At 39.8% G+C, this 27,807-nt stretch overlaps 1 protein-coding gene across 1 annotated transcript in view; it reads right to left on the bottom strand.

Annotated features, from left to right (window-relative positions):
- Nucleotides 1-27,807, bottom strand: part of KYNU (kynureninase) — a 54,554-nt gene that overhangs the window by 13,808 nt on the left and 12,939 nt on the right. Inside the window, exons 4-9 of the mRNA XM_075511918.1 lie at nt 22,310-22,371; nt 20,879-20,950; nt 19,379-19,453; nt 17,795-17,941; nt 11,571-11,669; nt 10,728-10,801 (exon numbers count right to left, since the gene is read on the bottom strand). Coding sequence (XP_075368033.1) covers nt 10,728-10,801; nt 11,571-11,669; nt 17,795-17,941; nt 19,379-19,453; nt 20,879-20,950; nt 22,310-22,371 — 529 coding nt within the window. The remainder of the gene's footprint in view (nt 1-10,727; nt 10,802-11,570; nt 11,670-17,794; nt 17,942-19,378; nt 19,454-20,878; nt 20,951-22,309; nt 22,372-27,807) is intronic.

The following is a 27,807-nucleotide window of genomic DNA, read 5'->3' as shown; positions in this document are numbered from 1 at the left end:
TTTCCTAATTATTAAGCATATGTGACTTGTGAGCAATGCCATACATTATTAATGGACCAGTCTCTTAGAACTCAGTGGAAAAAAATCAGAACTCCTTATGAAAAGTTGCTACTGTGAAAGTAATAACTTTTCATATTTAATATCAATGAGGCTTTACTTTGTCAAAAGACCAAAGTAATATGATTGTATTAGAGGCTAATAACATGACATTTTTCTTCTGTTAAGTAGCTTGCATTTTCAGTACCATCTAAAGGGACGCAATTTTTCTTCTGTATTTTGAGGCTTGTCTTGGTTAAAAAATAGCTAAATTCACTTTCTGCCTAGCAGCAAATTTTAACAGCAAAGACCAAAATCCTGAAAAACTGTTTCATAATCTAAACAATGACACTTACTTAACTATGCAACTGTGATGGGTGAAATTAAGAAACCTCTGGATTTGAGTAATCTCCCTGAGCTTCGCTGTTCTCCGAGGTGGGGAATTTAATGCAACTGTTGTCACAATTAGAGACACTCTTGGGTGAAAACCTAGGCTGTTTGGTCAATCAAGTGCAAGGTGATTTACAGCTGATTAGGTATTTGAAGGTAGAGGGTACATACGCTCTTCTTGAATTGATTTTTTCCTTGTTAGTCTTTTAGTCTCAACACAAGCGGGAATACACCAATTTCAACATGTCCCTCCATATTACCCCTCCAGGTCAAAACAAAAGGAGATTGAGTTCACTTTTGTAGCAGGAAACAAGTTGCTGTGATCAGGGCATGAGAAAGAGAAATGGCTGCAATGCTGCGAATCCAATCAGGGCCCCTTGGAGTCGCACAGAGCTCTCCGCCAAACCTCTAAGGCACTTGCGATGAGGGATGATAATTTCACTCGCCATGATCAGGCAAAAAAAAGGTATGATCAAGCAGCAGACAAAATTGGAGCCTAAATTAAATCCCGGGAAAAGATCTTACAAAAAACAACCCCTCTAAGGCTAATGAAGTTGAATTAAAAACTGTTAAATCAGCTTACGAACGACTATTATCACAAAGTGCTCATATATCACCTCCACTAGCCAAATATCAGATATATGAAAAGGGGGAATACAGCCAACAGTATGTTAGCACATTTAGTAAAGGGAAATCAAATATTCTGCCTAACACCAGAAATTAAAAATCAAGCAGGGAGCCAATTTACTCATGGAGATATTAATAAAGTTCTCAGCGATTTTTATAAAGTATTGAATAATTCCCAATTATACTATGGTGATAAAAAAAGCATATTACGTTCTTTAAGAATTCAGTAATTTTTTCTAGGCTGTTTCAAATAGATTAAATTAAACAAGAAGCAAAAGCAACAGTCCCTCCTGGAGGTACTTTTAAATGTGAATTCTGACTTAAAGGAGACTTGGATGGTTTTGATTACTATGATGCATTTACTGAACTATACAGTCTCCTCAATCTCTTGAATGAATCTTTGTGGGGATGATATTTAGATAGATTTCTAAATAATACATGTATCTGACTGAACTATAATATAAAAATTTTAAGATCTGGGAAGTTGCGCTTCCTTGGGTCTTTGTTGTTTTTGAATACAGTAATCACAATTCTAATGCAAGACCTTTATCATACTAGGATCCTTATTAGCTAAAATGTAAGAGTTATCACCTCTGCTCTTTGCCTGAAACAAGAAGCAATCCACATTAGATTAGATTTTTTTTTTTTTAATGTCAGTGGCTGGAACTAATTGAATTCAAAGTTTTAAGTGTCAGCAGAGTTGCCACAGAATCCAGTAGTTGTGTTACAAAGCACTTACTAACACTAAGCGATACTCAAGGAGAAAAAAAATCTCAAATGGAGTTTGAGCTGAAGTCTAAGACATGAAATCATTAAGGAAGAACAGAAATGGGTATCTTTCAGAGTTATTTTAAAGAGTCCCTCCTCAAAAAGTTGAGCTTTCATCCATCACTAGAGAACATGAGAGAAATGTGACTTAGGGACCTTTCTTTACAGGGTTGTAGTTGCCCTGATTTTCAGTAGCACATAAACTACCAGTACTTTGGGCCCTAAAATATGTTTGACACAAGGTCACAAGGTCCAACACTTCAGGAGCCCCCAGGCTCTTCTCACTGCAGAAGCAGGTGAGAAGCCATTGGATAAGGACACTTAGATGGGTTTATTCTCATGTCACAAACTAACTGTATCTGCAACATTGACCACCAACACACACCGACCAAATCTCTGCACTTGCTTACAATGGGATGCTAGAAAGTCAAGTCAGAAAACTGTCAGTGAGAACAGAGGGATGCTGAAAAACTAGATTAGGAAATTATTAGATTTTTGCTCAATAAACTGTACACAGCTAAAGAAATTAATAAATAATTCTTTGCTTTGAGGAGCTGTTTTTCATGCCATGGGAGAGAAAGAACCTACAAGTTTCCCAAAACAGTTGCACTGGTGTGATTAGGCCCCTGATTTGGTGCCATGCAGACTGAGAAACTAGAAGAGAGTGGGATACAGTGTCCCTCCCAGCATCTCACAGGAAATGGCTCTTCAGACACTTGAGTGACCGCTATATTGCTGTAGCTGCCCTATAGTTTCCACACAGTAGAAGGCAGCAAGAGGCAACTGCCAGCAAGCACTGCCAATGACTTCAATGGTAAGTGAGGAGTAGTGACCGTGATAACAGGAACTTACCATCAGCAAGCAGCTGTGAAAAGTATTTCACAAAAGGAAAGTGAGAGGAAGGATGGCTTAAAGCAAGGGGCCAAGAACAAAAAGTATATGTCATGAAGGGCTCCAAGAAGCTCCTGACTTGGCAGAGAGGTGTGGAGATGGGCAAGAAGCAAAGGATGGCAGGCTGTGGGCTTGCTTGGCTGGACTTACCAAGAAAGGAGCTGGGGTGGGGGCAGGCAAAAGAAGTGATCTAGCTTGCCCACAGCAATGGTGAAGATAAAAATGGTCTTGACTAAGGGAGCCCAAGAAAAAAGAAAAATATAAAGACATATGTCCTGATGAGACCATCTTCTCCTGGCTGAACGCTGGAGAGATGAAGTTTCACCCAGGAGAAAGAGCAGGTATGAGGACCAGAAACCCCATGAACTAGTGGAAACAAATAAACACAAGTGGTAAACCAAGCAAAAAAGAAAACCCACACACAATCCCCCTGGTGCACACACACAGAATACCAATTTTGCAAGGAATAAAGAGGTTGAATTATTTCCTTAACCTGGGCAATGACCTTCCAATTACCTTTAAAAATGCTTATGGTTTGAATCAGGTGCTGGCTGTGCTATGAATGACAATACGAGCTGTATGCGTGATCCCAGAGCTGCGGCTAAAGCCAGAGTGGTATTCAGCCAGGACAGAGACACGAATAGCTCTGGGAGACACGCAGTGCAGGAGACCCCATCTGAACCGGTAACTGACAATTACAGGAATATACGGCAGGAGACATAAATGGGGAAAAAAAAAAAGGTAACTGTATTAATGGCACAAAAGCTTCATGGCTATTGCTGGTACTTTCAGCTTAGAGCAATTCTGAGGCATACCATGATCTCGAAGCACATTCAGTAAGGAAAAATTAGAAACAATTCCCCACTGTGGGCTAATGAACTAATACAAAAGCATGAACAAATCTCATTTTTAAAGGACATGTGTAGACTGCAGCTTTAATTGAGAATCTTAGGAGGAAAGCTTCATAGAATGTACCAAAAGTGGGAATCTGAAGTAGAAAAGGTGAAAAATGATCAAATACTGAAAGTGAGTCAATGTCTAGAGTAGGAAATCCCAAATGCAAAATTGCATTAGTTCCAGCACATTTCTGCACAGAGGTAAGCGAGCTCTTAGTGGAAATGGCAGAAGATTTACTTGACGTTTTTTGTTGAAAATAAACTTTTTCCTCTGTAAGAGAGAAAGGTTCTGCAAGGTAGATACAGAAACATACAGACTGAGATAAGCATAAGAGGGGAGATAACGTCTGTGTTTGTGACTAATTAAAAAGGCAGGCAAAAAAGGTTTTCTTTTCATTTTGTTAAAGGTATGTGACACCAGCTTGAACGTGGCGTCTCTGGAAGCTCGTTCAGCAGGAAGGAAACTCACTCACTGCCTTCTCTTATTGGGAAAAATCAAGACATAGAAAAATGCTTTCAGAACTACCTGTCTCAAAGTGGAGAACTGAGGCACAAAGAGCAGGCAGCTAACACACGTCCTTTGAAGTGGGGGGGGAAAAAAAAAATCACAGCAACCATACAGACTCTGAGGAGAGCCCCAGGATCTCTTCCTTGCTAGTTAATGGGGATGCAAGAGTTGCCCCCAGGCTACATTCACCTTTCCATCAGGCTAAGCCTGTTGGGTTCCTTTCATGTGTTCAGGCAGTTGTGTTTTACACCATCTGATGAGAAAAGCTAGGGGCGGCAGATGGGAAATCGCATCTGCAAGGAGCGCAGCCACCTCCCTCTCGTTTCCAAGGCTGGGAGTGGGAAAGGGCCATGGCAGAGCGAAGTCGTGTATGTCCCATCAGCGTGGCCCAGAAGGAAAGATGCATGAGAAATTTGAATCTGCTTAGATCTAACAAGTAAACTCACTAGTTTAGTGAGTGATTACTGAAGGATGAATACCATTAAAGACCTATTGCAAGAATTTGACCAGCCTCAGCCTTAAAATAAAAATGATTAAAAAAAAAAAAAGGCTGTGACAAGCATCATGCTTTAAATGACATTTCTTCATATTGTTGGTGGAGTTTTGGACAAAAGAAAGAGCAAGTTGTCAGGCAAAGATTTAAAGATACATAAAATCCCCAAATGTGCCCCCAAGATATCTGCAGATGTCTGCAGCCAAACACATCTATGCTATAAATACTATTTTGGAGAAGATATGACTCAGAGAAGCTAAGTGCTTTTGTTTACTTGTTTATCTCCACTTATCCCAGCATTCTGATGCCTTGATAACAGGCATGAAAAGCAGGAATCAGTCCAGCACCATGCTTTTTAAAAACACTACTTTATATATTTGAGAAATTTGACAGGAACCATGTCTCTGATTTTCCACATGCTCCATTTTAAGGTTCGAGTTTTGAAAACTAAAAGTAAGCATCTAGGTAGCATGGGAGTACGCACAGGGAATGAAAACAGCACATTACTTTCACACTCACTCCAGCTACCCTATGGGTGACGCAGACTTGATATACAGCACATTTACTCGTACGTAGTCCCATGAGTTTACAAGGAGGCATACAGCTCCTCTCTCAAACACCTTAAAATCTAACCAGGGTAAAGATGACAAAACATAGGGGAAGACCTTCAGGGAGGAAAGAATGAGATTATTTATAATGAGAAAAGAAGCAAGATTGCTTGAAGATACATCTTAATTACAAGGGAGGATTTGAAGGACGATAGAAAGAAAATGCTTGACAGAGAACAAGGAGACAATCATGGGAGCCACATAAAAGGATGTACAGAGCTGAAGAAATGAGAAAAGGAATAGATGATGTGAGTGCACATTAACCTCTCTCTTTTTTTCTCCCAGAGACTCACTCCAAAGCTAAAAAATGCTCTTGGATATTTGCCATTCAGTTGGTGAATCCGAGAACACACCCCTGCAGGCCCATCATGGGTCTAGATTGGCCTAATAAATCACTTGTCCCAAGACAATGCAATTAAGCCTAATTAGCCAATGCCTTTATTCCTAAACAGTCTCTTCCCGAGGGAGGTTTTAACTTTTGGTTTCTAAATTAGCTCAAGGAGCTAAATTGTTCTCATCTCCTTGGCAAAGAAGCAGTTCATTTCTACCTTATTACGGGATACTTTATGCACTCGGGGGACACATGTTGCACTCCACGAATAGTTTATCCATACATTAGTCCACGATTTGAGTCCACTAGGACCAGTGACAAACCCTTCTGCAAACAGCAGCATGTACACTTCCATCTGTGGCCAATGACTTTCCACCTTGCTGCGTTCGGGGCAGCTCCCTGGAAGTCTCTACATTGTTTCTCCAGGTCCTCTCCTTGGCCAGGCCAGGCCGCTCTGTTCTGCTAAAATTTTCAGTGGTGCTGAGATACTCAGAGCTGATAGACTCCAAGGGTCAGAGAGAGCTGGACCATCTTAGTCTATTATTCCTAGAAGCATTTTAAACAAGAGTAGCTTTAGTTCTTTCCAATACAGTAGATATAAAACAACCTTCCCAATCTTTTTGTGACTGTCCTTTGCTCCCAACTCACATCACTCCAAAGCTACATTATTTTCAGCGGTTTCACAGAGGCTTCAGCTATTTAGTTTGGGGATAATGTGGCTCTAATTCAAAAAGGAATAATGTGGTATCTCCTCATAGATCAAGAAAATAACTAAAGAAAAACCTCAGCTGGAGCTACCAACCCTGAAAGGGGTTGAGCAACCTCTTGCAAAACAAAGTTACTGGGCAGAGAAGGTCTGCCCTGGAGCAGAGTGGGGACCCAGAGCATCTGGGAAAAATGGGAAGGGGGAGATGTATGGAGCTGGAATAGTGTATTTTTGTTTATCTCATGCCAGGGTAAAAGTTCACATACCAAAAAGCTGTGCAGGTCTCTATAAGGAAGTAGCAAGAAGCCATTTGTGCTCTGCCATTCTCACTGGAATCAAGACAGCAAAAAGGAAAATGATCTAAGAGAAAGGGTTGATATCTCACCTCTGCCTCTGAAGAAATTGTCTGAACATACCTTGTGTTTCTCAAAGCGAGCATGGAATAGTTACCTTTTTGGGTTTTGTTCTTTGATTTTTTTTTTTATCTTATAGTAAAAGCCAACATGCTCTTTGGACATCAGCTGCTTCCTGCACATACAGCATTTCTTCACATCACACACTTTTTATTTTTAAACTCTACCTGCTGCTAGTCTGTGCTAAAGTTAAGTCTTGATAAATCCTTTCATTTTAAACACTAGACTGTGTACAATTTTCTTTTAATCCTCTGCCAAGGCTTATTATTATTCTCCTGGCTGCTTTACATACATTTATTTCCCTTTCATCTTTTTAAACTGTGCTTTACTTTTTCTTACAGGGATTTAACTAGGACTTTATTTTTTTCTTCTCCTATCTCAGGACTCTGTGGGTTTGTCCCCTCCTGCCCCTTATGCCAGCTGACAGCAGAGCTGATCTCACCGCATATTCACAGCTGCAGATACTCTGCTGTGAAGACGACACCTGTCTTCTCCTGTACCTTCTTTCCCAGGTGCTCACAAACATTCACATTTTGTTATAGCTAACTTGTTTGGTAGATTTTAGTTATCTTTCTTTTTCTAAATGGAGAAACTGAGAAACAGGGAAAGAAAAAAGAAAAAAAAAAAGAAACTTTTCTGTAGCCCAAAAAGCTAGTCAAGCAAAATTTCCATATTAGTAGGTCACCTTAGTGATATCTGTGTCTTGGAAACCTCCCTTCTGCAACATAACTGCATTTATGTGGAAACTTGGTGGCACAGGATCAGCCTGCACTGACCAAACAGTTTCAGTAGTGTTTCATAACGCTGCTCTGTCCAGGTCTTTTTTTTATTTGAAACCTTCCCATAGAGAAATCACTCTAGCACAATTAGCCAAGAATATATTGCATTGTGATATATAGAGGAGGTATTAAAAAAGCTATTTGAGTATTAAAAGAGTCTTCAAAGGAGGTGAGATCATGAGAGAATAGGAATATATTGGACCCATGTATGTCAGATTGATTCAGTTTTACTGCTCTAGGAAGAAAGATAGAGGACTAGCAAAGGACTACCCAACATACTTGGTGTTAATAAGGATGGTTACAACATGTAACTTTTAGACCCATGGCCCTTGCAGTGAATTAGAGAACTGTCCCTAGCTAAGCCAGGGAGTGCAGGACGGTGTTTGCCGTGACACGAAACAAGGGGACATATGAGTCTATATTGTCCGTAGCCTCCATCTTCCAACCGTCAGACCTAAGGATCAAATATTGCTCTTGGGCATAAATCCTTTTCCAAGTTGGTGAATTACCAGCTTTTGAAACTGTTGTGGGAAGCTTGCACATCCATAAAGAAGAGAAGTGGGATTGGTGTTGCCTTTTGTCTGCTGGGATGTGACACGGCAGTACTGAATAACACTGGGTCTGGGCTGTGGAGGTTTGCAGTTAGGCTGCCACAACCTCCGTCTGCAGACGCAAAGCAGAAAGCAGTGTTGGCATGGCCCTAGCTGCTGGTGGCAAGGCTATTAAATAAATTCATAACTCTCTCTCAAGTTGCATTTTAAAAGAAAGCAGCAGCAAAATAAGTGTTTTGTTGTCCAGGGAGCAAGCTCTGGGTGGAGCAGCACTCATGGGGAGCAGCTAGAGGGGAACGCAGTTTCTGAAACTGTGTGCATAGCTACAATGCGAGCGCCTATTTGCTTATACTGCTTTTATTAGCAAGACTCCGGGCATAGACTAAAACATAGTCTTGGAATTAAGGGAAGTTAAAACAAAATACCTAAATGTCTTTGGTGATGGGCAGTAGCTGGGCTTGGGGGGTTAAAATTAAAGTTTTGGATTGAACCGTTTCATTTTCAATAAGTACCCTAGTTCTTTTTGCCCCAGCCTCAGTCAGTAACAGGCAGAGAAAGACACTTGGCAAACGGTCTGGGTCTGTCTCTCTGAATTATGGTCAGAAAATACATTTTTATATTAAAATACAATACATTATTTTGATATAAAAACAACTACCTAGTCAATAGCTTGCAGAAAATATGAAGGATGAGGCAAATTAAAGGAATCTATACGGGCGGGTAAAGTGACTTGCATAATATCGGCCATGAGTTAAAAACAATATTTCAGGCAGTTTAAGTGACAAAAGGATATCAGCTGGATTGGAATTTAATTACCCGCTTATGTGTGGGCCGAGACGCAAAGAAACAAAGTGTTTGGTGCTTCTGTTTCCGAATGAAGTTGTCTGGCCACTGGGTGTCATCCTTGATTCAGATGACAGCCAAAGACTTTTTAGATACAACATAAAACCTGCAACTTCCAGAGCAGTTAAATTCCACTCTATTTGATTGTACAACATACAGCAAATTGCTCTGCATTTAAATCAGCTATAAAATTGAATACTTTGACATAGACAAATTCTCCTTTGTCTCACTGCCTTATTTGGAGACCTGAAATGGCTGGTTGATGCGGAAAAGAAAGAAAAGTAATGCAACCGGGGCATATTAACTACAAACAATTTGATGAGTGATTATCAAATCTCAGGAAATATGAAATAACTATGATTAAATAATGCAAAGGGTCTATGCAGGAAGTTTGGAATTATATCCTTAATTGGGCCCCAGGCTGAAAAAGCCTATTTCATATAGGCAATTGTATTTTAGACATTCAGTATCCAGATTCAGTACACAAGTTAATGACTATGTATGAAGAAGCTGATTCAGGAAAAACTAATTTAAGCTCTTACCTGCAATACCAAGCTAGTACCCTCACACAAGTTTCAAAATTTCATCAAGGAGCAAAAAAGACTCAAAGTCCTTGAGATTTTATTCATTCCTCCTATTGCTATTCTGTGATTTCCAGCTGGCCCACATTTTTTCCACTGCTCAGCATTTTCCCAGCTACCCACAACCAGGGTCCAGAGGTTTGTCCATGAGAGCAATGCCTGCACCTGGCTAATGAGGAAGCAGAAAAAAAAACAACTTTCCAGAAGAAATATCCAGATATTCGGAATATTTTGCCAATGTTCACACGTGAGGATCGAAACAGCTGACAACAGGGTCATACGTCATCTTAATGAGTTTTCTGTTATGGGTGACTGAGAACTTATCAGCATTATTCTGTTATCTCCTGGGAGTCTAGACAGGTCTGAAACCAACACGTAGTACAGCGAAGCTGCTTATTATAATATTATTTCTCTCTGAAACCGGATTTAGTTTGCCTTCTTCAAGCTAAAATAAAAGTGCCAGCAATTTCTCCAAGCATTATAGCCCGAAAGAAATGTTTACATTTGTCAGTGCATTAAAAGTATTAATCCTACTGTTCTTAACATACATACCTAGAGTACAGTCATATAACATTTTAAATAACAGGGTTTTTTTTTTAACGCAGCTAACCTCAGTTGATAGCACAGCTTTTCATGGATTATACGGTCTTTGAGAGCACAGATCTCCATGTAATGCTTCCTAGCTTTACCAGTGGATATAATTTTAATGAAAACATGCCAGTATTAAAGAGCTATTAGATACAGAGTTGAAATTGTCTTTGATTTTGTTCACCAACCAAAGACTTCAATGATTTAAAAAAAAAAAAAATCCATTTTTAAAGGAAGGTGTTAAATATTCTCTTTGCATTAAACAGTCTCATAGGCATGATTCAGGTTACTTGTTTTTAATATTATAAGCATGCTCTTTTATGATTATATTTAGTTTAGAATTGATAGCACACTTCAAGGAGGAAACGCATTTAAGATGTGAGCATGTACATTAACAATTTCAAAGTTTATTAAAATTAACATAAAACAACCCATCTGAGGTACCAAAGTCAGATAACCAAATTATCTAAACTTGTACTACCCTTGTCATTGATGTAATAGGCCAGTAACAAATATTAGCCTAATGAGGTTTTTTTGAAGCAGGGAATTTCTTCTGCACCTGTACTTATATACATACATATATACATAGATACACATGTCCATAGTCTATGACTAGGAATGTATACACTTTCTCACTTTCAGATCTGAACTCAAAGGGAAGATATTTTCCCTTTTAAACTTCACAGCACCTTTTATTTGGGTACAGAAATATACTTACGTTGGTTTAATACTCTGGGAATGCTTCTCATGAATGTAGGCACCAGCGAGGCCTCCTGCTCCAGAATTTAAATACTGCAAAGAATAAATCAACATGTACACTTCGTGCTCATCTGCAAAGTATAGCTTTCCTTCCCTCACCCCGCTCTATAAAAGAGACCAATTTTAACATTTCTAGCGGTTTCTAACTGGAGATCTTAGCATTTGTCTCAAAGTGCTGATGTAGGTAAAAGCAGATATATTTTTTCAGATTAGTTCTAAAAATACCTTTCTTGGCTTACGTATGAGATTTGAATTCTTACAGACAAAAGGCTAGAAAATTGAAGTACGGCTGAAACAGTCCCATGTCATAATACGTATAGCAATGTCATCAAACAATTAATCTGACTATATCTCTCAATTCTTAATCTCAAGAGAAGTCAAAGGAACTAAAGACACCTTGTTCTATGATATGAAATTATTTAAGTTTAGGCAAGAATATTCTCTTATTTAGGGACGACTTAAGAAAATCCTATAGCCTTAAGACCTTGTCGGTGTGGGAAATAAGAGAAGAGCCTCTGATACTGGGACCACAGAGCAGAGTGTGCTTCAGAGCAGATCTTTAACCACCGCTAGCATCCACCTCACATCCACAAGACCTTGAAGGTCATTGCCACTATTATCTTTTGGAACCTCTCGTAACAAAGCCACCACTAAAGTCCGTCTCCTCGTTGTGGCTGGTTCAAAGATTCAGCCAAGTCTTAATCAACAGTTCAGGTACAGTTCTTATTCATCTGACCTGTTTGCTGACCCATCATATAAGTGACATTATGGAAAATAGTCTCAAACAATGAATCTATTTTACCTTGTAGGAGCACCAGCAGGCAAAATCTACTCCCCAGTCATGCAGATGAAGCTCTACATTGCCAACAGCATGAGCCAGGTCAAATCCAACAAAGCAACCCTGCAGGAAAGAGATAATTAATGTACTACTTATCAAGATAATCATCACTATAATATTACTTTGAGAAAACATCTTTAGAGCTTTACTTGCTGTCTATATAGGCATACTATCAAGTCCTATCTGTTTTGAGTTATTACGAGAAACAAGTTTTCTATATCATAGATACATGTAGAAATCATGAATTTTTGTGGGCTTGTCTTCAAGGGCGCTTGGATATGGTTTAGATTCCTAAGTTTTTTCTCTTGCAGTAAAGTGGAATCACTTGAACTAAGTATTCAGAATGAGTGCATAATTTCAAACTGTTGTATGGCAGGACAAGCTCCAGGCAGAGACAAAATAGTAATGTACATAATGATGCCAGTCACTCACGAACAATTACATTCCACTATATACTTATACTTAAGGTCTCCCTGATAGTTAAACTATGAGGATCTTGCTCTTTGGGAATCCAAATGGGTGAGATAGCAGCCTATGCAACACATTGATCTTTAAGGACTTTTGTACTTGTCCCTAAAAAGTTACAAAAGCATTCTGTCACTTCTCTCTGAAAAGTGTTGTATTTGTCATAACCACAATTTACATAGGGCACTGGGGAAGAAAAAAAAGCATATAAGGACCACAGATGTATAGATCAAAAAGTAGCAGTTTTACACACAAAAAAACCAGTGGATGGCAGCATTTTTAAACTAAAAAGTTCTTCAAGCTTTGCTATTTATTTAAGTGCAGAGAAATAAAACTGCCTTTTGTGCCTGGACTACAAATTAAATGCTATTTTGCATTTTGCTTTTAAAACACAAACAGCCTGCTTGCAAGCAGCATGGTAGGAATAAGACCGAGAGCACAGGCTTCAGAAAAATCAACGTCCAATAATAAAACAAAGGATTTTTTTAAGAATCTCTTGCTGTTTCTTGGCTGAAGGGAGCCTTAGCTAAATTATTTAAATGGTACTTTGGTATATTTAACCTTCTGTATAAACTACATAACAAATTGAATGAAGCAGCGTTTTAAGAAGATGTGACACAGTAATCCTAACGGAGGTGTTAGTGAAGTTATCAACTGGAGAAGTCTCTCCAAAACAATGGGAAGAGAACTCAGTTCCGTAGCATTTGCACGATCCGAACATTTACTCTTAAACAGAACCAAAGTTCTAATAAATAGTCTAGCCTTCACACCCTTGGTGGTACGTCTTCACAAGGACACTCAGAAGTGAGTTAAGACAAATCAACTGAGGTGGTGAAGCTAATGCAGAGAAGCCGAAGCACACTCAGTGCCCGTGGGAACACTCTCATTCAGAGATAAAATGGCCTTGGTTCAGAGAAGTAAGCTACAGCAAACTAAAGCAAATCTGCTATTGAACGAGAAGGTTTTCATAGGGTTTTAAGGCATTAACTTCAAAACTTCAGTTGACTGGATTTAAACACTTACAGGTATCCCTTTGTACATACATCCCACACAAACTTTTTTGAAGAACTGCTATGAGGGATTCATCGGTTGCAGTGGAAACCAGGAATAATGTGATATGCTGAGAGTCTTGCAGAACGTATGTGCCTGGCAGTACATTAACAAAATTAAAACAAACAAAAAAACGGTAGTTGCTCACAAAAAAAGAAAAGCCTGTAAGAAGTTTAGTTCTATGGTAAGTCTTGTGTTAAAATCAGCTGTCCTTTCCCTGTCGGTAAGTGATAAACCCTTTAAAAAAATACATTCAAGTGCAAGATGACAAATTGCGAAAAGACAGAGTAGATGGGAGGTAGGACAAGACTCCTTAGGACACCAGCAGGTTGGATGCCCTCACAGTCACGGTAGTACAATGAGGCTCCATAGCCATAACTATACCTGTAACCTCAACACGCGCAAACTTCCTTGGGCATTGACGCTGGCTGGAGTATATCAGCTGGCACCCACACCGTGCGGGCTCGTAGCCCGCAAAGAGGATGGCCACCGACGTGCCACCTATGGGTCACCTTCCTGAACTGCTTTAACTGCTCCCCAACGCTTTGAAATCGGTTGGTAAATCCTGCTGCGCACTATTTAACTTACTAATGAGATTTTCATAGCCTGAAAATCTGGGTTCAGTGCTGGCAGGTTTCCTGCATCTTCTTGGAAACACCCACTCGTACCATTTTGTTCAAGTCCTCATCTGCAAGATGGGTGGTGCTGGTTTCCTTTCCTGGGGGAGGCGTCTGGCACTCAAGTCGCACAAACAGCAAATGTTTAGCCACACAGATCGCATGAGAAAAAGTAAAACAAACTGAAACAGCTCTCCCTGCACAAGCCACACAGAACAAGGAGCGCGTGGGAACGTCGCTTCCCCAGACTAGGGGGAAAACAGAGCTCTCCATCTGCTCTGGGCAAAGAGGAGGACATGAGCTCTCCCCTGCCTCTTCGTTTTTATTCTAACATCTAAAAGTCATTTCTGCAAAGTGTCTGGGTAGCTGCTGATAACCAGCAGGTAACAACTCAGCATGGACAATGACATTTGGAGAGAGGGAGAGAAATGACAGCTTCACACCAGCAAAGCTGGGGCATTTAGAAAGAGAGACAGGAAAAGAAATGAAGATGAAGGATCTTAAAGCTCTTCCTACTGGGACTCAAGAGATTAAAATACTTTACATACGGTACAGAGTCAGTGGAAAGTACAATATAACTTGTGAAATGAAAATTGTATTTGAAAGCTACAGTCTCCTAAAAGTCAGCCATTTCTTTGCTTGTAGAAGAATAAAACGACTCGGCCCCCTGCATCCTCTAGAGCAAGCTCACAAGTGTGAAACAAGGAAAACTGTTACATCCCCTTCAGCCTGCTGATGAGTGTCTTGCACAATACATAGTAATTTTGATTTATCTGAGAGAGCTAAGATGGAAAAATAGCCTGAGGTAATTTTTCAAGCTTAATTTAGTTCATTTAATATTTAATGACTTAATGAAGCTGTCTATGTGCAGAGCTTTCACTCTGGGAGGAATCTTAACATACGTAGAGAACTTAGGAAATTGGCTTAAAAAATGTAAAAGGAAGTCAGTAACTTAATTCATAAATGATTGACCTCAAGAATCCTAGGACATTTTCCAGACCTCCTGAGCTTGCAGCTCAAATCTCTAGCCAAGCCCTGATAGGGCACAACACTGCAGGATTTTATTTCAATTGTACATTAAAAGAATTATGAAGACCATCTGTGTAGGACTCTTCTCTCTGCTACTCTGGCTGACGAGTGATTTTTTTCCTCTTCTCAAATGACACTTCCACCTTGCATTTTCCCCTTCTGACTTTCCTGTTTGTCAGCTCTCCCCAGTGTATTTTCTGTTTAGGAGCACAGGGTCATTCCCTACCCTTCATCACCAGGAAGGGGAGCCTTGCATTTTTGCTATGAACATGACTTCTAGGGCTTACCCTCTTTAAATATACATTTTAAAGGACTTCCAGCCTTTCTGTGATAATACGTCACGTATAAGACAATCGTTCTAACCACTGCTGGTTTCATCAGGTCCAGAAGCTCTTGAAGGAGGTATGGTCTTCAAGTCCACACACTTACTGTCCTGAAAGCTTGTCAGCCTGGGGACAGGGACTGGTTGGATGCCAAGAAAGAGAAATTAAGCCCGTATACATCACACAGATGCTAATGACTCTAGTTCAGCAGTTGTTTTTTTGTTCTCCTCTAACCCAACAGCAGCTCCTAATATTAGCTCTGACCTGGGAAAGAGGAGAGGAGCCAGCTGCTTTCAAAGATGCAACATTTGGGGCTTTTTGGTAACCGGAAGCCCCAAGACTAAGAGAAGTAGCAGAATAGAGAACTACCTCTTACCAATATCAAGACAGCAAACTCTTCATTAATCACTGATTTTGTAGCTGTTCAAGTAAATATTTGCCATATGCAGATGTTTAAGTGTGGTGTAACGGTATGTTACATAGTGGGTTTGTGTAAACATATAAACACCACTCAACCCAGGGGGCAGAATCCGAAAGGACATTGAGCTGAGTGTATCTGACAGTAGGGAAATAAAAACAGGGCTGGCTCATGCTCTTCAAGCCTTGTGGGTACTCAAGCAGTTCTTCAGGCTGAATTACTTTTTCAAATACACTAATGACATTTTAGGTCATGAATCTACCTGGATCCCAGTCCTATTCACTCTAACCACAAAGAGGCTGGTAATTAATTCTTCTTTTTTTTTTTCTCTTTTGAAAAATCACTGGAAGAAGAGATTCCCTTTTACATTATGGTATTTCTAGCAGGCATGCAGGTGGAGACGGTCCTTTGACATCTATCTGAGCCTGCTGGAGTACTGAACTACTGTCAGAAATTGCTCTCCTCTTCAGTAACATGATACAATCTCTGTATAAAGTGTGCAGTGTTTTTGTGTATATCCACGAGGAGGTACAACCCCCCCCCCCCCAAGTTAATATCATTATTTGCACTGCCTTATAGAAATTTTAAGCTCTCTCCACCAAGTCCTGGTTATCTCCTCAGATAATATAAACATCAAATCCATTTTCACTCCATATAATAAACTATCAGCGACTACTCTTCCCCAGAACACAGATTCTCAGCCACTTTGGGGTAGTTTATAGCTTTCAGTGAAACTGCATCACTTCCACTCATCCAAGCATGTGTCCCACAGCCCAGAGAGCCTCTTTAGGAAGGTGGTAAAGTGATGGGCTTTTCCCAGGCTGTTCATATTTACAGCAGAGAAGAAAGATTTCTCTCAAACACCTTTCAGACACATCACGGGGCAGATTTGGGGGAAGAAGCACTGTAGGCACGTAGGTGTCGGTGGCTGAACGAAGGCTTTGGTGCCACCAGGAGTGGGAGCGAGCAGAGCAGTGGGTGGCATTGTCTTATTAATAACCTATCTTCCCTTTCAAACATGTCAGCATAGCCTTTTGATTATTTGTGGTCAGTAAAGCACTGGAAGACGCTCAAGGAAGGCACCATGAAGGTGTTGCTTTTAGAGCTACATGGAGCTAACACACAGACCCATATCCCCCTGCAGCTGACTCCCCCCATTTCTTTCTTCCTTGGCTTTCTGCATCCGTGCCAGAAGTCAGACTTGTTTTGTACTGTGTTCAGGACCAATTTTGTCACCAGGTGCTGCTCTGCGAGAACATTCCTTTTTTATATCCCACGGGCCCTGCGCTAACTCTCACACCTGCTGTGCTCTCCCAGGGGAGACTTTACCATCGCTTTCCAGCAGCATAACTTACTCTTCGACCTCCACAAAAATTTCCACTGCCAAACCTACAGCAACAGAAGATGTATAGCCTGATGTGAGCCAAGAACCTCTCCAGAAAGTTAAAACATCAAATATAAATAGTTAGCTGGTTTGCCAAAATCCAGTGATACTAAATAAGTTTGTCCCCGAGTGGTTTAATCTTATATGAGATGAGGCTTTTACATCTTATATGAGATAAGTCTTTTACATCCAGTAAAAGACTGCCCCTATGGAAAGTCTGGTGACCTCCTGTTGATAAGAAGACTTAATTAAAAACTATTTTCTCCTGGATTCCTGAGGCAATTGAGATGGTTAAAGAAGTTTTACAGCTATGTCCACAGAGCACACTGCCTGCAAGCTCCAAAGGCTGAGTCATCACTAAAATACAGTCCTCTTGTGACGTTGATGAGCTCCACATTGTGCCTGTCTCCAAAAAACTGATCAGCTGAGTCTGAACACTGCTGGCTCCATGGGGAGCTCACCTCTCTGCTCACTGGGGGCAAAACCTGCCACAGGGTGGCTGCGGGAAAGGACGAAAATCGTGAAAGTCTGCCAAAAAGCAAAAATGTAACACAAACTAACTTTTAAAGAGAGATTAGAGCTGTGATTACCTCCTCTTCCTTCTACACTGAACCTCTTGAAATTCTATCCTTCAAGAAAAGCCCTGTAGAAGTTAATGGTCATGAATTATATCTGCATATAGTTTAAGTCACAGCTGCAAGACTGCTCTTGCAGGGCTATTTCTTCATGCAGCACACAGCCCTCAGAGGATCTCAGCACAGAATGCTTTTACTTTTTATCAGAGCCCTACAGGTTTCCACATGTGCTCCGTTTTGTTCCACAAAAAGTAAAAATTAAAAATATTTCACAAGGAAAATTGATCTAAAATTGGTGTTAAAAGGATGGGTCTGGAGCAATCCTACCTTTTCTTGGCCAGCCTTTGTTATTCTAGGGATGTCAAACAGCTGCCCCGTGTAGTACTGCACCCCACTGAACAGAATGACAGCAATAGAGTCCCCTTCCTTCTCAATTACAGCAAGGATATCTTCCATCCTCAAGGTCTCCTCCCCCTAAAACAAAGTTAAAGCACACGTTTTACATCAACTCTGGCAGTAATGAAACTGTCATTTCTTATTTCATAATCTATATTTTACCATGAGCCGTGCTGCTTGCATAAGGAGATCAAAAGCAAATCCTTAGTATGGTAATGATACACAAAGGTAGTGCTACGAAGTAGCCTATAAGTAAGTTATCTCAAAAAAAAAAAAAAAATCATTAGCAAACTTATCTTGAAGGTGCCAGTTATAAAAAGTCTATTCACTTCATATTCTAGCATGTTTCAAACTCTTTAATATTTCAGACAGTTTTAATTTACGCTAAAAAAATCCTGGTGCAAACAGCATATATAATAATTTTTATGTGGCATCTGAAATTTGTGACACCCGCAAGACTTGAAAGTTGTCTATCAGTTTCACTCTGTACTTTTCTGATAAACTTCATATCCCACAGGAAGCCATTATAAACCTGCCATATTTATATTTCAAAAACAATAAGTCTCATATCATCAAAAGTAAAAAAAATCCCCAAACCTGGGGTCATTAAATATAGAGGAATTTCAACAACAACAACAAAAAAAGAACCTCTTTCTTGATTCTTTATAGGAAAATTACTACCCCATCCTCCTCTCGTCTTCCTAGCAAGGGATCATGCAAAACATACCACCAACTAGGGATCAATTAGCCAGTGAAAACCTAGAATTAAATTAGACTTGTTACTGAAAAGAGCTTGGGCAAGATTGTTGAATTGCAAGTAACCGTTATCTCAACAATCTTTGCAAATCTATCAAGCGTTCAGGAGTGCACTCTTTCCTCACAAAATGACTCAGATTTCAGAAGCAAAAGGTCACCATCAGTTTATAGTTAGGTGGCAAAGTTCTTAATACCGCAAAAATGAAGCAAGGCAGTCTTTCAAATTAAGCTGAATTGCATATTACTCCAAGCAGACCTTTCCCTTAGTCTGTGCTGATACACAGGCTGCTGTTCATGTGATGGCAATCTTTTACCTGAGGACATTAAAAGGACATTGGCGTTTCTCAATGAGCTACTATATTTTGCAGTTCTCTTAGGATGCTGTCAGGTTTTACAAACAGGAAAGATAGGGAAAATAACTTTTTTGTTCTATAAGGCAAATGCACTAGTTGAACCAGACAATTATAAAATGGGTTCTAACACCAAAAACTACACACAGAAACAGAATACAAGGTTCATAAATAGTGCATTCAAAATGCACTCATTGAACCAGACAATTATAAAATGGGTTCTAATACCAAAAAATATACACAGAAACAGAATACAAGGTTCATAAATTTTACCTAAAAGTATTAGTAGAAATAGATTATAACTTCTGCAGGCAGACACTAGAATATTTGAGAACGTATGACTACTCTGCTATGAACTATGCTTCTGCCTTTAGCAATAGCAAGCAGAACTGACTTATTTCTCACCAACCTCCCGTGGCTGCATCATGAGCATGCATTTCTCCACATCAAGTCCGTGAAGTCGAAGCTGGGACTCAACAGCGTACTGGAAGAGATTTCCATGCAGAAGATGTTAGCACAGTTACATGATAAAACAACTAAAAGAAAAACACATCAGAACTTCAGAAAAGGGATTCAGATGCCTGCCTTTTACTAAAATTAACACTTGAAAGCCTAATCCAGCTCCACTGAAAACTTTCTAGATTTCCTTTGGTTTGAAAAAGATGAGAGATGGTTTGAAAAGATGAGAATTTAATTCACCTCATCAGACAACAAGGATGAAGTCAAAGCCTAAATCCTACAGGATAAGTTCATGGAGCAGAATGAGGGTGGAAATGTGGTGGAAGATGTGCTTTACCGGATTCCAGCAAGCGAAGCCTGCACAGATAACAGCCACGGAGAAGACTGAACGTCACCTCTCCAGGGGCCCTGGGTACCCGCTTGGCTCGGTAGCACATGCTAAATCCCAGGCTGTCACACAGGCGCTGCTGTCAATGCAAACGAGGTTTGGCCAGCACATATATGCTGTCCCGTGCTATTCTCACATGTTCGATTTGCTGCACAGCTGGGAGGAAATGAGAGCACTAAACTCTCAGGCTATTTTGGAAATCTTACCCACTGATTTTATCAATAAATAATGGTCCTGGAGATAGCATAAAAATCGTCGACTAATATATAAAATAGCTTAAAATTACATGACAGGAGCTGAAGTGATGGCAGTTGCACAGGTTATTGCTGAAGTGCTGTAGAAATTTAAGAAGATGGAATCCAAATGTACAAGTGCGCCTGGAACAAACTTGGGATTAGTATGAACATTACTTAGAATAAAGGCAATTTGAAGTTTATACACATCTGTGCCACCATCTTCATTACAAATAAACCTGTTAGTAGCCTGAGTCATTTTTATCGCACCTTAGAGATCAAATTTGTTATCAATTTCCACGAGTTTACGGAGTTGATGATAAAGTGGCAGTGGGCCACAAACCCAAAGATTAATTTGCGCAAAGCTGTGATGCACGGGCTATTGTCTTCTATTTTATAGCAGACAAATTATGTTTGAACTAGTAATCTAAAGTGCTAAGAACAAACATTTCCATCTCTGTCTGGGGATATATAAGTGTTAATGTTGTGAGTTTGTATTGATTTGGTTTCATAAAGTAAAACAGCAACAAGAATTAATAAAACATTTACAACTTCAGTTGATTTAGGCCAGTAGTTTGCTCAATATCTTTAAAAAGACTAATAAATCAATGTACCCATTCAATCTTTTCCTCTTGTAACATTTTTTATTTGAACAAAAGGAATAAAGCTACGATCTGTAAAACATGCTGAGCTCAAAAGCTTTTGACAGATTTTTTTATTGTAATGTTACTTGGACAAGATGAGCTAATAAATATTCAAATCAGGCTACTGATATTCTTTGGAAAAATATGATTAATAATACAAATATGGTGAAATATTAATTTCTTACATGGTCAGAGGGAAAGGCTCTGGCTTCTAGAAGAATTTTATAGCGTCTTGGAGTAGGCTTAAAGAACGATAGCTGTTAAGAAAAAAAAAAAAAAAAAGATATGTTGAAATGTATCTACACAGTGATGAGAGATGCTCCCACTATATAACTTAATAAAGACTGCTTTACTTTCATGCAGACTACAGAGAATCCCCCAGAAATTACAAATATTTCTTTGTCCATATAACATTTATCAAAGTAGGAAAGCGTTATAATGCTTTATTTCATGTATCCATAACAAAGGCCACAAAAATCCAGCAGTGAAAACTTGCTCTTACAGGAATTGATGGCAAAGCTTTGACTGCGGCAAGGGAAGCTGGGATTTCAACCAGCTCCATCCCCAAAGCAAAAGAAGCAGCTGAGGAGCAGCAAACAGTGCAAAGGAATTGGATTTCCATTCCTGCCCTAAAACATTAGTCATTAAATCATCCCTTCCCCTGAAACAAGCCTGACCAAAGAACTAAGCCTTCTGCAAAGTCCTCATCGCAGCACCTTTAGGTGAGTGGCCTTTCCTTCTCAGCTCCTTGCATGGAGGCATGCTGGGCTTGTAAGAAGAGGACTTACAAGCCCTCGTGTTCATGCTAGCAGAGGTTACACAGAGCTCAGCATGGGCCGTGTATCCGAGCGGTTTGGCATGAGTCTGGCTGGGTTGCACCTAACTGGTTTGTACTTAGCTCCATCCTTCCCTGCTTCAGGTTTCTTAATTTGACAAAGGTCAGAGACATGTTACAGAGGAGCAGATCCGAGTGATAACTCTTTTTGTGTGAACCACACGAAATGAAGCTTCACATCTTCATTCAGTTGAACCAAATCTTTGGAAATACTAGAGGCAGGCTGTATGTAAATACAGAGGGACCTGCACATAAGGCAACCACATTTACAGACACTATGTCACAAAAATAAAAATCAGATGCTTCACCACATTTTAGGCATATATAAAACAGCATAACTCAAAATGCCATCTCTTGTATGCAACTGCATTTTAAGCTTGACTGAAGTTACAGCATGCTCTTGCTCACGGTTGAGCTCTTGTTTCTTAAACTTTGAAATTTGGTGTGAAATTCAAATTTGAGAAGTTATTTGTAAATGTTTCTTAAATAATAATCTCTTCTCTCTGAGGATTCACATGCAGCACGTGCAAGAATAGCTCAAACTTCCTCTACAGAGTCCTTGAAAATATTTCTCTGTCCAGCTTTTCTGCTTAATATTAAGTGGAGCCAGGTCTTGCACAAGCCAAAGCATCATTCAAGATACAACTCTCAAGGCTTAAGAAAAGTTGGGCTATCATCCAGTGCTGTCTTTGTGAGGTCCTCAGAAAACACTTTGCTTACATCCACAAAGGAAAAAAAAAATTTTTCAACACAACATCAAATAAACATCATCAAGACATACCATCTGGAGGTGCAAGTTAACAGTTAGCCCATTCATTAAGGCTACTTCATGTCTTTGGGCCCCTGAAATAATAATAATAATAAAAAAAACTGGTTAAGGGGTTTCTTTATAATTTCAGAGAAATCTAGTACAGTGCTGAGAAAGCAAAAGTATGTTTTCAGTCAATGTCTCTCTAAAGACTGGAAAGTAAACAAACGTTTGAGGTGTCATCATGGTGAAGTAAAAAGATTTCTTGCCTGACTCATTACACCACACTGGCTGGAAAATATTTATTTTTTCAGGTCAGCCACAGAAAACAAAACACAATGAAGTATTTCCATTTCCTGGCAAACCACGGGTGGATTTATTATCATTAATACCTCAGACAAAAATCAGGTCAGAAGACTAGACGTAAAGCAAGACTTGCAGGCTTATTTTTGTCATAAGTTTATATGTAAAGCAAGTCAGAAAACATATTGAGACAATCATCTATTGTAAGTGGTTACTGCAATGTCAAGCTAAATCTCATCCCTAATAAAAAAAAACAACTAAAATTGGCCTATTGAATATAACAGACCATTATTAATGTAGCAACTTAGCAAGAAGCAGCCATACCCACATAGCCCCAAGGAGGCTTATAACAGATGCCTTTTGGCTACAGCTAATCACGCGCAGAGCTAATGGAGTAACGACTAATTGTTATTACAAAGTATTTAGTAACAAATTCTCGAACCCTTATCAACCACTGGTGAAAGGGTTTAGGCAGGATGAGGGACTACGTCTTGGGCAGGGCACCACTGAGATATGGACAAAATCAATTCCTGTTTCTTTCCGTTTTGCCTGATGTCTGTTATTGAAAAGCAGTAATTCACCCTTGACACAAAGCAGTGCTTTGAGAGTCTTCTTCAGCTGGAAGATGGGCTTATGCACCTTGCCCTATTCATCACCCCAAAGTGGAGCTGGCCGAAGGTGGAAAGAGGTTGCAGACAGGGAGGGATGAAAACAAGTGTAAGCAGGCCCGGAGGGCAATAGCCACCCTTGAGATCGATAAAAAAGAAAGGAAAACACGATGTTGGGGTAAAAAGGGTAAGGGTAGCCACGAGAAACAGAGGGGCTAATCCTGGCTTTCTCCTGTCCCTGCCTTGCAGGGCACACAAGGTCCCAACCAACACTGGGGAAAGGCAGCAAGAGCACCAAGACACTCCCACCGTATCCTACGGAGTTGAGGTTCATGGAGTTATGCCTTTGCCAGCCTAGGAAAAAGACATAACTGTGGGTTGAACTCAATACAAGCAAATATGGCCAAAGAACATGGAAATCGAGAAGGAATCTGGAAGGGTTTATTCATAAATCCTTGCCAAGCAGGCCTCAGCTTCTTGCCACCACAGGAAAAGCCAAGAACCATTCTGATTGAGGTATTCAAGGACCTTTCTTTGTGTTGCTGAAATATCCAAGTATTGGGCAGAAAGATTTTCAATGGTTGTCAATGAGTCCAGAGGACCTGTCCAGGGGATGAGCCAGGAGGAAAAAGATGTCATGAATAAGTTCCCTCCTTCAGACACCAGGAAGATCATCAAGTTTGTGGGAAGAAATATACGTAGACCTAGTTCTTCATAGGGAAAAATCAGCTCTTTTCCTTGCTTAAACTCTTCTCCTTTGCTTTCTTTTCTTCCCTCTGATAGCATTGCATCTGCAGGCTCCATGCTGCTGGAAGAGGTCACCTTGTGGCTGTTCTATTGCAGATACAGAAGACAGCTAGAGAGAGTGATTGCAGCTCAAAACAGTATTATTTGCAGTCTTAATATTTCTATGGAACTCTTGAGGCTAAAAAAAGGGATAGCATCAAGAAATGGTATTGTTCTTATTTCTCCCTGTGCTCCTTCCGTGAAATCTGTGGCTTTCACAGCAAATTCTGCACGAGCAATCCTCTGCCTGCTCCACCATTTCTGTATAAAACAAACAGTTAATCTGTAGATCACTTTTAGCTGCATGCTAGCATCCCAAATTAAATATGACACTACATTTGTCATGTAAGTCTTGGTCTTCCGTAAATTATATATTTATTAAAAGCTTTCCATTATTGAATTTCATGCCCACAAAACAAACCTCATCCGTGTCATTGGAAAACTGTTATCCTTTATAACCTGCACTGCGCTTCAGAAAACAACCTTTCTATGATCCAATTAACCTATTACAATATTCAAAGACCCGGCACAGAGGAGACAAAATTATGTTTGCTTTCTTTATTTCCTAACTTTATACCATATCTCCAAGACAGGCTAAAACCTGTATGTTCTGCTTGATAAATCTCCTCTTTAATAAAAGGAAGCAGCATTTGCAAAGTACAACTTCAGAGACAATTATGATTGCGTTAGGCAGACACTGCCATCCTTCTCTTCTCTGACTGCTGTGGGAGCCTGATCCTCATCAGAGTAAGTAAAAAGCATTTTGTAAAATGATTGAAAAAAGGCTAAGGGCCCCAATTCTAAAAACAGTTTGGTTATTTCAAATAATCCTTATCACTCAAAGTCACTACAAATCTGCTAAGCATTCAGTCTTCCCTCAACAGAGACCTGCCTGAGCACATCGTACAGCAGCAGCCATACAGTTAATCTTGTTCCATCAGAAGGTGATCCTGCCAAGGTTGTAATGTTTTAATAAAGTCTGGTAGGAGAAGCCAAGATTACCGTCACCACGTTATGCCACTCAGCACGAGCATAGAAAAAAAGCTTTGGCCTCCACTGACCTTGACTCTGCATTTCACAATGTATTTACTACTGTAACTTTCATTGAACAAGAAAATGTGACTGCGTTTAAAAAGCAAGGTGTTATAGCACTATAAACCATTAAATGGACAAAGATATTTTACAGTCTTTAGTCCATTCCTTAATATATCTCACCAAATAATTTTTACTTACTACTGCTACTTAGAGTGAGAAATGACAATTCCTCCTCCTCCTCAACATATTAATAATGAATAAAAAACAGGGTAAAATTCTGTTTATGTTCTCACATTACATTCACTAAAAAAGGAAATTCAGAATTCACTCAACTCATACGTACACAGTATTACACCTTGCTGGAAAACAGTACTTAATCGTAAATACCACATTGGAAGAGAGCATTTTAACACAACATTTTTCCTGCATTTATTCTCTTAGCTTTTTCACTATTGCCTACAATCTTAAAAATCAGATTTTATTACCATGCACCTATTATTTCGGAAACATTAATTCATTTGCATTCTAAGAATCACTCACCTAGGTCCTGAAAAAAGCTATGAGGATATTATATAAATAAAGCCCTGCTAGCATGTGAATCTGAGGGCCAGATTTGAACTCAAACCACATTTTATAGTTGAATTAAACAAAGTGCAAAAAATCCGGAGAACAAAATCCAAACTGATGATGTTGACATGCCCTTTGCTGCTGAGGAAAACAAGACGACTGTGAAACCCTTCCCAAGAAAGAATTTTGAAAACAAAGGTAGGTTAATGGTAAGGTGACCTCAGTCATCATAATTCTGTAATAGAAAACTTTAAAATATACATTTAAAATTAACAAAGTTGTAATAAGTTCAGTGTAGTCTGGCCGTTGTGATAAAAAAAAGCACCAGTGTCATATAGAGTTTGGAAAAGAAAATAAAAATAGAGAGACTGATAAGAAATTAGATGTTTAAGCAAAGCTCTCATTTCCTTCTCCTTACACCCAGAATACTTTTAGTTAAACAAATATTATAATACACACTGAGCTGGCAGCCTCTACGAGACAGATGGTTAAGGGAAAAAGAGTCCCAGGCTGGCTCCCTGCTCTCTGCAGCAACTCTTAACCTAAAGCTGAGGCCAAACTGATGCTGGCACCGGCACCGGCAGGAGGGGAGTGCTCAGCCTGCCCCGACTCCCTGCGGGTAGTTCACCGGGACCCGCATTTTGCAAACAGAGCAGTGGCAAACATTCACAGAAGGTGGTGCAGAGGAGGATGATAATTCAGGTGCTTCAAGCTGTCCTTTGGGGGATCTTGGCTCTCTCTCCTGGTTATGTGAAGATCATCGATAGTCTACCTTGTTACTTTACTAATTTAAGTGCCTGAAAGTATGTAGCGTGACTACTGTCCCATTCTCCTAAGACGTAAGATAAATTCTCCACCCTCCAGTTAATCGAGTTCGAGTTTTCCAATTTAAAAGCTCTTGCTATGCATCGGGCTAGTTGTGTGACAGGTCACATTTCCCCACCTGCCCACAGCTTCCCAGTTATACCCTACCAGAACGAGAACATCCACTTGCCAGGAAAGATCAGTCAAACTGGAGAAATCCCTAAATCAGCTGCTTTCAGCATTTCAACACTCTCCACCCTTTTATATTCTCACATTTTTATGTTCTATGAGAGTTAAGAGATGAATGTACAGAGCTTGCCCTTGAACGTAATGAAAGCAAGAAAAGTAATTTCTTAACCTCCTGAGCAATACTAGGTACTAGGGTAGCAACTTCCAAAATCAGAACAACCAATCTGTATTTTGGTTTTTATTTCATTCTGCAGATGGGATCGCTCCGCATAGCCCAGTGATGCCCAGTCTAGCCACGCTCATATTTACGTTATCTCAGTGCTTACATCATGGATAGACCACCTATAATAATATTTTTCTTATATTTGCTCTCCTCCGATAATAATGTCCAGTATTTTAGCTATTTGGAAACTTCACGAAGAAGTCAAGAAGTGACTTTATTTATAAATATATAAATAAACCTGTCGTGAAACGTTCTTTAATGTCTCTGTTCCCTGTTGTTCAGACCCCATTTGCTTCTTTTAAAGGAGAAAAACCATAACTTTCTCATTGACTAGTTGTCTATAGCTGGAGGAGAAATTACGAGACAATATCCAGCATACAGCAGGCCAACTTAACTGTAATATTTTTTGTTAGTGAAGGCACAAATGAACACATGATAATTCAGTTCAGACAGTCAGCATTGACGGTTGCCTTCAACAGCGAAATTGAAACACCGGCCAAATCTCACTAAAATCTACTAACCCAGCCTTGACAACAGCTGTAAGGGTTGGGGAGAAAAAGGGTCTGTGAGAAACCCTGCCAAGATCATTTCTCTTCCCCCTTCTGACAGCAACAACTCTGAAGGAAATCCCAGTGAAATATTATTTCAGCAGCTGCACACAGGGCTAGAGTAAGAGGCAATAGAGGAAATTTGCATTCAGACTCAGACAACTGCTTTCATGGCTGGCAAACTCACCAGGAGAAGTCTCCAGGGCTCCTTCTCAATCTCTGAAATAACCAGATGCATTTACTGCCAAGGTCCTGCAGCACTGCAGACTCCTCAAGGGGTACAGCAGGGTAATGGGAACTTACAAATAGCAGGTCCTGCCCCAATTATCTGCTTCATTGACATAAGCAGTTCTCAAATATGGGGCTGGATTTAGTGGCGGGGAAAGGAGGAAAAGCAGAAAATGTCTAGATAGAAATCATTTTTCAAAGGGGAAAGTTCATTGGTTTACTTCTAGGAGAGAGACTGAG

This window comes from Mycteria americana, chromosome 9 (assembly GCF_035582795.1).
Source record: "Mycteria americana isolate JAX WOST 10 ecotype Jacksonville Zoo and Gardens chromosome 9, USCA_MyAme_1.0, whole genome shotgun sequence".
Lineage (NCBI taxonomy): Eukaryota > Metazoa > Chordata > Aves > Ciconiiformes > Ciconiidae > Mycteria > Mycteria americana.
Note: the sequence above shows the minus strand (reverse complement) of the source record. Positions and strands in the feature narration are given on the sequence as shown.